The sequence below is a fragment of the Corythoichthys intestinalis genome, chromosome 11 (assembly GCF_030265065.1).
Source record: "Corythoichthys intestinalis isolate RoL2023-P3 chromosome 11, ASM3026506v1, whole genome shotgun sequence".
Lineage (NCBI taxonomy): Eukaryota > Metazoa > Chordata > Actinopteri > Syngnathiformes > Syngnathidae > Corythoichthys > Corythoichthys intestinalis.
The window spans coordinates 38,492,461-38,502,063 of record NC_080405.1 but is presented as its reverse complement, the minus strand read 5'-3'; the positions used below and the strand labels follow the sequence as shown (position 1 = coordinate 38,502,063).

The 9,603-nt window shown below is 39.5% G+C and overlaps 1 protein-coding gene across 4 annotated transcripts in view; it reads left to right on the top strand.

Annotated features, from left to right (window-relative positions):
* The first annotated feature begins 315 nt into the window (after nucleotides 1-315).
* The window catches only part of unc5a (unc-5 netrin receptor A), a 398,198-nt gene continuing 388,910 nt past the window's right edge, over nucleotides 316-9,603 (top strand). For all 4 annotated transcript variants that reach the window (XM_057851224.1, XM_057851223.1, XM_057851222.1 and 1 more), the window contains exon 1: nucleotides 316-876. In XM_057851224.1, the coding sequence (XP_057707207.1) occupies nucleotides 786-876 (91 nt within the window). In that variant the 5' untranslated portion in view covers nucleotides 316-785. The remainder of the gene's footprint in view (nucleotides 877-9,603) is intronic.

Here is a 9,603-nt window from a genome sequence, read left to right as displayed (position 1 = left end):
AGTATTTTCCCGGGAAATTCTTAATTTATAATCATATACTGGAGGGAATTACATGCAATGACACTTTTCGGCCACCGGGGGAGGCTGCCCCCCTGGCCCCCTCTGAAAATCTGTTTATTACAGTCAAAGTGAATTGGAAGTCTCGCGTTGTCAATGGCACTACCACGGTAGCATTCACAGTCAGTAATTCAGGTTTAAATGAATTAGACGTCTCTAGTTGTCACTGGCATGCAATGTGTTAGAGGGCGTGATTAGGAAGCTCCGTGGCCATATTCATGTTATCCGCTCCTGGTTTTACTGCTCCTCTCCGAGCCTTGACGCGCTTACTACCTTCTCTGTCTCTCAGCACTCCAGCATTGCTGCGCAAGCAGATGTTCTCTCGCTGAAGCCAATTATTACTATTTCTCGCATTTTGGCCACACGGTTCGCTTGCTTGCCCGCTCGACGGCTGTCAAGTGGCGAGAAAGTGCGTCTCTTCTCCTCTGCAAGTGCGAGGAGTGCAGCAGGTTTTTTTGAGGTGAGGGGAGATGACAACGTCAGTTTTGGGGAAAAAACAAGGCAGATTTCCGCGGGTGCGGGAAGGCATCATTTGATGTACCACACCTGTGATTCGTTGTTGCGAGCAACCGGAGACGCGCGAGGATGGACGCGGAGGACATGTGCTGAGGAGCCCACTTCAGCAACGTGTTAAAAGTGCTTCTGTTCACAATATCTGGACGTTTCACGCTCACCTTTATCCCCTACTTGTCTTGTGAAACTTGATTTGAAAAATAAGAGGGACGAAAATGCCGCTACTTCTTAGCCCCTTTGTCCGATGTCGACTCGGCGCGGAGCTTCTTGTGCTTTGGCTTGGCTTCATCGGCGTTACCTGCACCGGTAAGTTACTCTTTGTGTCCTGTTTTTGTGTTTCTGGTGTTGCAAAAAGTGCGTTGGTGTGACAAAGTAGATGCAAGTGTCAACTTAATCACGTCCTTGCATTTGGAAGTCGTTGTCGTTCCATCGTCGGTACATTGAGGCTTTTGCACCTTCAAGGTTACACGGTTGGAACTTAATGCACATGACGCACGCGCTATCGACTCCCGACGTTCTAATGTGATGAATTCTAATCACGGATTGCCTGTTTTATTTTTCTCGAGTTATTGGTGAAATGTGACAAACATGGACAATGATGTCTCGGCCAGATGGCTCCTGTATAATGGATGACAATGCACAGTGACACGGCGCTCCTTTACTGTCACATAAACAACCTTTAGCCCAGTAAATGTACAATCCCAGCTGGTGAAAATGGGGAGACATTGCGAGGCTGTTTCCTCTCTACGCACCGGCTGCAGCACGGATGTCCCACAAACAGACTCCATCCTGCTGCATTTGCACCACGCTGACAGCTTTACGGAGTTGGGAGACGATCGACTTGCTCTGATGAATTGTGTTTTATGGCGTGTTGCCCCTTGGCCGCGCACGGCCAGTTGCATGCAAATGTGCTCTATTGTATTAAACTGTGGAGTTGGTTCAGCCTGACTGGGGTTTACAGACACTTCAATTTGAGCTGTACCAAATTAAAAAGTTTTTATTTTTTTAATTTTAATTTTTTTTTACAAAAACAAAATTCATTATTTTTAACTCACTGTAGGATGACCATTTCCACAACACTCAAAAGGAGGAAGCGCTGTGGCATTTAGTGAGGAAAGAAAAATCTCAACATGGAATTTAAGCATACAATTTTCTAACGTTCATTCGTTCTTTAATTCATTTTCCATACCACTTATCCTCACAGGGGTTGGAGTGCTGTAGCCTATCGCAGCTGAAATCCGGCGAAAGGCTGACTACACCCTGAACTGCCAGTCAGTCAGACAGAATGACAATATGCATACCTGTCAACCCAATGCCGTTGGCAATCTCACAAATAGTGATATATGCCCTTACAAATTGGTGACTAATTATACAATGTCGTATAGTATAGCGTGCAGTATGAAACAAAAATAAAAAGCATTTTTTAAAATATTATGAACTTATTGGTAATATTGTAACATATAACCTGGTGCAATCAAACAACAATCAATACCTTCAGCTACATCATTATTACTACAATTTAACATTGACTTTTGTTTAGGGCTGCAGCTATCGAATATTTTAGTAGTTGATCAATCGATGGACTATTTCGAGTAATCGGGTAAGGAACATGAAAAATTAAAATACCTGAGCTGAGCCTCAAACGGTATGATTATTTTTTTTAAATGAGGATATGTACAAAAAAAGAACAATTGGCTAACTTACAAAGAAAAAGTCCGCTAGCTTAAATGCTGAAAATGCTAGTTTTTTTTTTTTTTTTCCTACAATGCTGTTAACAAATGGTTCAGACACATATTCCCACAAAAAAAGCTGCTAAATATACCTATAAACTAAATTATGAATGCATTGAAAAAACATTAGCTCAAACAAAAACTTAGCTTATGTTGATCTTAACAGGGAGCATTTGGATTCAGCCATGTGAAAAGAGGCAGACCAGAGAGCTGTGTATCCACCCTAATCAATAAAACTAAATGCAAACACTTTCAAAATAAACTATTACAATGCCACTTTAAACGAGTACTCAAAGCAACAAAATTTAATTTGAATATTTTTTCTAATCGAATACTCGAGTTAATTGATTAATCGTTGCAGCACTACTTTTGTTATAATTGTATGTAGCACTTTTGGCAATTTCTATCATGTCTTTTGATGGCTGCACTTTCAGCTCACAATTCAGTTTGACTTGAAGGTAGTTCGTTAGTGTGTCCAATTTAAATTAAAAAGGTCAATTGATAAAATTAACTTACCGATGCAATCTTTGAGTCAGGGAACATTTCTTTTGCTAATTCTGTGAAGTTATCAGCAATAGTTGCGGGCAAATTGTGTTAGATAAAGAGCAAAATCTCCACTTTCGTCACTTTTCATTCTGCGGACTTCATCTTTATGACCAGTGTTGTAAATCTTACTTTTAAAAATCAGTGCTCACTTGTACAAATTACGCCGAAACTGTACAATTTGACAGGTATGGATATGCGATCATAATGCAGTGATTCTAAAACATTTTCATCATAATAAATCATCGTGATATAGGTCTGTGAGTAACAGAAAAGTAAAAAAATTATTTAGAGAAGGCATATTTTATTTATCAGCAGTATTTTTCTTTTGCCAATACAGTATGTCCCTCTTGCAAAGTACAGTGCCAACAGGACATTTATAGCTTTAAATGTGCAAAGTTTGCATAAACCTAAACAAATGCAACAATACGAAACACCGTTCTTAATCAAACTTTTATCTTAACAGTGAGCCTCACAGTTAAGAAAAGCACCATGTAACACGTGCATATAAAAAAGAAAATGTTTAAAACAGACATGTCCAAAGTCCGGCCCGGGGGCCAAATGCGGCCCGTGGTCAAATTTCATCCGGCCCCCAGCCTCTGTCATAAAATCAATAACGTCTGGCCCGGACACAGTCTTAATAAATTGGTCAGCAGTACTGCTACCAGCATATGAAGTAGGTTACACACTAAATGCTGCTCCTCATTTACCCACTAAAATGCAGCAGCACTCTAAGCAACATTACCCTGTGTAACCCTTTACTTCACAATTTTCTAAAATGGCAACAATCAACAAAAAAAAGTTGACTGCGACGGCCGACGGATAGGAAGGATAGGTGGAAACTGGACTATTTCTTCAGTAAAATACACAACGACTGTGTCTGCCTTATTTGCAAAGAGACAGTCGCTGTTTTTAAAGAGTTCGATGTGAGGCGACATTACCAAACAAGACACGCTGACATGTACTACAAGATTACAGGGAAGATACTCAGCGAGACATTGAAGCAACTTGAAGTTAGTTTAATTTCTCATCAGCAGTATTTCGCAAGTACTCAAGAGTTGTAAGAGAACGCCACAAAGGCTAGTTGCGAGATTGTTGAAATTGTTGAAATTATGAATTAAAAAAATAATAATAAAGCAAATGTCACACACAGAATGGCTTGCTAAAATTTGCTTAAATATATTGTTCTACGTAAAGGACGTCAACCAAGGTCGGTCCCCCACATTTTTACCACACCAAATCTGGCCCCGTTTGCAAAAAGTTTGGACACCCCTGGTTTAAAACATGACACTGATGTGATTTTTTTTTTCATACTGACCAGAAAAATATTTCACAGTACTTTAAATATTTATGAGTCCAAAACCAAAAACTACTGCCAATTGTAATGTGTTAAGTAGCTAACTACTAGTGTGCTAACATGAACAATAACAATTCAATGAAACACACCAATACCCCCTTATTAACGGTTGTGCTCACAACAGAAAATGACTCGTCTATGGCAGTGTCGCCTGCAAATTGACAGCATATCAGATGTTTAGGCAAAATACGTACGGTAGTACTTTCCGAAGTGCTTAAAATTGCCACCTGTAGCTGCTCTTAATGCAGCAAACACTCATAAACACACTGGGGTGTGTTACATTCAGGTTAATTTCTAAAAAGGAAAAAAAATGAGGTTCCTGCTTCAGGCTAGCTGTGAATCTTTCAATGACTCCCAATCAAGATGGATTGGACATCTAGCACTGTCAATGGTAGCCAGATTTCATGGATTGCCTTATAAAGGGTTAATCGGGCACATTCAATTTTCACCATATGCTTGGCAAGCGTTCTACAACACACTTAGAACGGATTTCCAATCTACTTTTGGCTTGTGACCCTCTAGTTAAGAATGACTCGTTCTAACAATCCATTTCCTGTCTGTATATTTGATTCTCTTTGAAAGTGTAATCAAATATCTTGATCTGGGTTTGAACAAAGAACGCTCATTATTTTGTCTGTCTGTTCACTGTCGTAAATACAACAATATGTCTCATTCAGTTTGTCTGTAGTCTGTGACTTCAACATTCAGCTACTCACAAGTGCTTTTACAATTCTCATATATATTCTGGAAGCCACTGATGTGTGTCCAAAAACAAGAGGATTTCACACGCCATTTGCATTTCCCTTGTTTCCAAACTGTTAACCTTGCTTTGGGCCGAAGACAAAGATGTTAAAGTGTAATTGTCTTGCTTCAGGGCACAGAGATGATGAATTAAGCGGGCTTTTTCTTTTGCATCAATTAGTGTTTAATTATGAATGTATTAGGGCTAAATAAACAGGCATACCCCAGAGGACCACATCTACCAATCTAAGGGGCAGTGCAACTGCAGTTGTTTCACAAGTCTTGTTTGGATGCATTTGATTAGTCTTTTCTATGGGTGGCACGATCCTATTTTCTCTGTGCGATTCCTTTTCTGCTCATTTTCACTCACGTGAATACCCCCCCATCCCCATGAGCTTTTGCCACAGTCCAAAGACGTGAAGCTTAAGGTCAGATTGAGTCTCTAAATTCCTACAGGAGTGACGCTGCTTGGCTTTGATACTCTTTGTTCGCACTGTGATCGACTGGCGAACAATCTGGTTTCTTTTCCTTCCACTGAATGCATGCTGGGATATCCTCCTGTGTGTTTAATGTGGATGAAAACGGGACATTTTATGGCAGTTTTATCCGCCTTCTCACCTGGATCAAATTTCAAGGTACACTTTCTCCTTCGTCTGTCAATCTCTGTCACGTATTAGGTCAATGCCAGTATGCTTACTCCCGTCAGATTTCTTTTATAGGACAGGGTGAGAGCCAGAAATGGATCGCAGGTAATATGGTAGCCAATTCTTCCTACATCAGGACAGGGACACTCTCCACTAAGATCAGTCAAACGATCCTATGAGAGACAAGGATGCTGACTCGGCACTTGCTTGTATCAAAAGCCGACTTGTCTTTTTTCTTCTGCCGAGAAAAATAAGTCAGTCACTAATAAAGGTGGCCTGTCAGTCTGAATTTTAGCTAACCCAGCACTTTTTCTTCGGTGGTGTTATGAGGGGTATACTTTGAGCTTCAGGAACAAAGTAATTCACTGCTTTACTTGCACAACATTTGAAGCCTTCAGTATGAGAGGATTGCATGTTTGTGTGTCAGCGTATCCACGAGGATTTGCTTACATTCATGTTTAGCTGTTACCCTTTTATTGTGCAATGGTACCTTAAAGGCCGTAATGTGTGAAACTCTTAGACCGGTGATCTAGGCCACGTTTACACAACAACGATCTTGCGCAATAACACAAAAGTGGTGTTTTGTCTAGAGCTGAAACGAATACTCGAGCAACTCGAGTAACTCGAGTTTAAAAACTGATCCGAGTAATTTTATTCACCTCGAGTAATTGTTTATTTTGACAGCTGTAAGCATCATCTTTTGCTCGGACTACTTTTAATGCGGGACAACGCGCTGATGCGTAGAGGAAGAAGCAAAAAAAAAAAAAAAATTACTTACTGCTGCCGACAGCCGCTACAAACAAGGCCGACGTTGCTAAATACTAGCCCGCACGATGCTACGTTGGTACTAGCAGGTAGCGTCTGATGCGTCTCATAGAGATCACATGTATGTTGAACTAGATGCGAAATGACAGAGTCAGCGGCGTTAGTAAACAACCGCCATCTTAAAGCAGTAGAGCGCTAAGCGCTAATAAAGAGCGCTAAGCGCTAAGATTAACGTTACTGTCACTAGCTCACGTAACGTTAGCCCTGCGGGGGGCTAGGTTTCTATTAATTATGACCACTGTCGATGCGTGGCTAACGTGTCTTACATACAGGCTTTAACATAACATAGTGCTGTGGAGTGATGAGGGTGTAAAATAAAAATTTAATAATGCTAACTATCAATTTTAGCTCAGTAGTCATTGCTGGATAAAACACCAAGTAGCACTGGTCCCTAATGTGCTCCAATACAGCCTGTATCATACATTTATTTTGAACACTGCAAAAACTCAAAATTCCATCAGGACTTGCAGTTTAGACTAACTTAAAACTTAACTAGAACTTAAAAATGGCTTGACACAAATAGAAATTCAATTGAAACACGTGGGAAAAAATCCTAACTTTTAAGTGATGTGTGTTATCAAGTGTAATGGCATTTTTAGGTAAGAAATATACATACATATATATATATATATATATATATATATATTTTTTTTTTTTTTTCCCCCAATAAAATCTAAAAGTTTTTTGAGTGAAAGCAGTGAATTAGTCTTTTTTTTGTTTTAATTCTAGTTACATCTGAGATGCAATTGTTGGCTGTTTTCAACAATATACATCGAAAATAAAGACATTGATTGACTGAAAATGGTTCAAGATTAGATGAAATGTCTTGTTTTCTCATGTATATTTATAATTGCTCTTCACCTAAAAATATATTTGTTTTATCCGATTACTCGATTAATCGATAGCATTTTCAGTCGATTACTCGATTACTAAAATATTCGATAGCTGCAGCCCTAGTTTTGTCGTTGTTTTAATTACGTGTGGGGAAAACTGTGTGCACATGGAAGCGCAAAAGTGCATGCAACCTACAATTTGCCGATGTAGCATGCATTCCCAATGTGTAGGTGGCAGCACCACCAAAACTTTCCAGCATGTAACCATTCCCCTCTGCTGTTTCCGCTTTCGTCCTGGTCAAATAACAGCATGGAAAAGTGCATCAAGCAGAGTAATAAATGAGTTTCTGTAATTAGAGTAGTGAATATTTGACTAGATTTTGAATAATGTTGACGCAGTTAGGTCGTGTAAAAGGTTGCTTCGTACTTGAAGATAGGGGTGTGACAAAATATCAAAATGGTGATACATCGTGATACTTTGTATCCCAAAAGGTTATCGATATGCTCGTTTTAAAATGGTTTCAATGTCTAATAAATAAATTAAAATAAACCAACAAGTTGCTACCAAAATCTTCCACCGTAATAGTGTCTCGGTTAACTCTAAGGCTGCATTGACGGTGCTCGACGCCCAATCCATTTAGACTGGGAACGTTCGTTCTTTTGAATTCAGAGCATTCACAGTCATTGTGTCCGATTTTCGGGGCATTTACAGGTCACTTGTTGTACATTTTAGGGCATTTACAGGTCATTTCCTGTTGAGTTTGAGTCACTGCCTATTCATTTGGGTGATTCCCAGGTCACTTCCTGTTCTGCAACTCAAAATAAACAGGAAGTGACCCATAAAATACCCCAAAATCAGCAGAAAGTAACTGAAAATTAACAGGTAAATGACCTTAAATGGCCCAAAATGACCTCATTGCCTGGCATTGGCTGCCACTACTGGCCATGGACGTGCAATCCGTTTGAAGTGGGAGGGTGGCAGCGAATGAACATTCATTCGCTGCCACCCTCCCAGTTCAAATGGATTGGACGTCTACTAGTGATAAAATCAATCCAATTCACAGCAGAAGCTTGTTTTTTCTGTTAATTAGTAAATATAGAATATCCTAGAATGATTTTCCGACCAATGTATCGATAATCGTTGTATCGCCATATCGTCAAATCGTTATCGTGAGCTTTGTATCGCGTATCGTATTGTGAGGTACCAAGAGGTTCCCACTCCTACATAAAGACATGTTTTCATACACTGTCGGACTGTCCGCGTGCACTGACTTCATCAGTATCTTGGCCTTCACCCTCTTTCACTGACAAATAGATTGGAGCTTTGCCGCCACCTACTGTTCCGGAGTTCAGAAGTCAGTTGTCAAAACTTACTTTTGCGTTTCAACTGTTTAGATGGCGATGGCAGTGGGATAGTGTTGTCAAGATATCCACTTTGGAAGGCATATTCAATCTGTTGTTTTCAACCCCTCATAAAGCCGTCGCGGTGTATACGATAGTTCTGTGGAAAAGTTTTTGCATTGTCACCTCCGTTGCTGTTGTCGTGTAAACGGTCCCTTAGTTAAACTTTATTGATCCTTTGGGGAATTCCAGATTGACCTTTAAATCATTTTCTCTTTGAATTAATTGCAAAATGGAACCTTAAGTCATGACCACAAATGATTGCTTCATGAACAATTCATTTTTAGTTGCGGCAGAAATTCTTTGTTTCCTATGCATTGCCAATATCCAGGTTGAATCCTCAGTTGTGTTTTTAATCACACAATGTGATTGAGATTCGCTCCGTGTGTCAAACATTTTACATTGATTGGCGTGTTTATTATTATTATTTTTTTGTTTAAAATGAGCCCTTTATGTCCCTCATAAGACAATTAGAAAGCCCTGAAAATGTCTTACTGTGTGAAAGGCTGTGAGAGCCGGCATACCGTGGAAGGCAAGAGACTTTGCATCTCCCTCCCCGCTCCTATTCCACTTGCAAGGTGCCTACGCTGGCCACTCGCAGAGGGGGTTTGGTTCAGTGCTGGACCAGATTTATTCAAATTACATTCAGTTTAATTGGAAAAATTGATATGTTCACCAAAAGAGTCTTGGAATACCGAATATGTGCAATTACCGTATTGGCCCGAATATAAGATGGCCCTGATTATAAGACCACCCTCTTTTTTTTCAAGACTCAAGTTTAAAAAAGACTTTTTGAATGCCAAATTAATTTCTATACAGCAAATAATTAAAGAACATCTGAAACAAATGATTATAACAATATATTTGAGAGAAAAAGCATGTTATTTTGCCTCATTCAAATCTTAATATCTGAACATTTAAATATGTAAACTAAAGTGCAATCACATTTGTAAATGAAT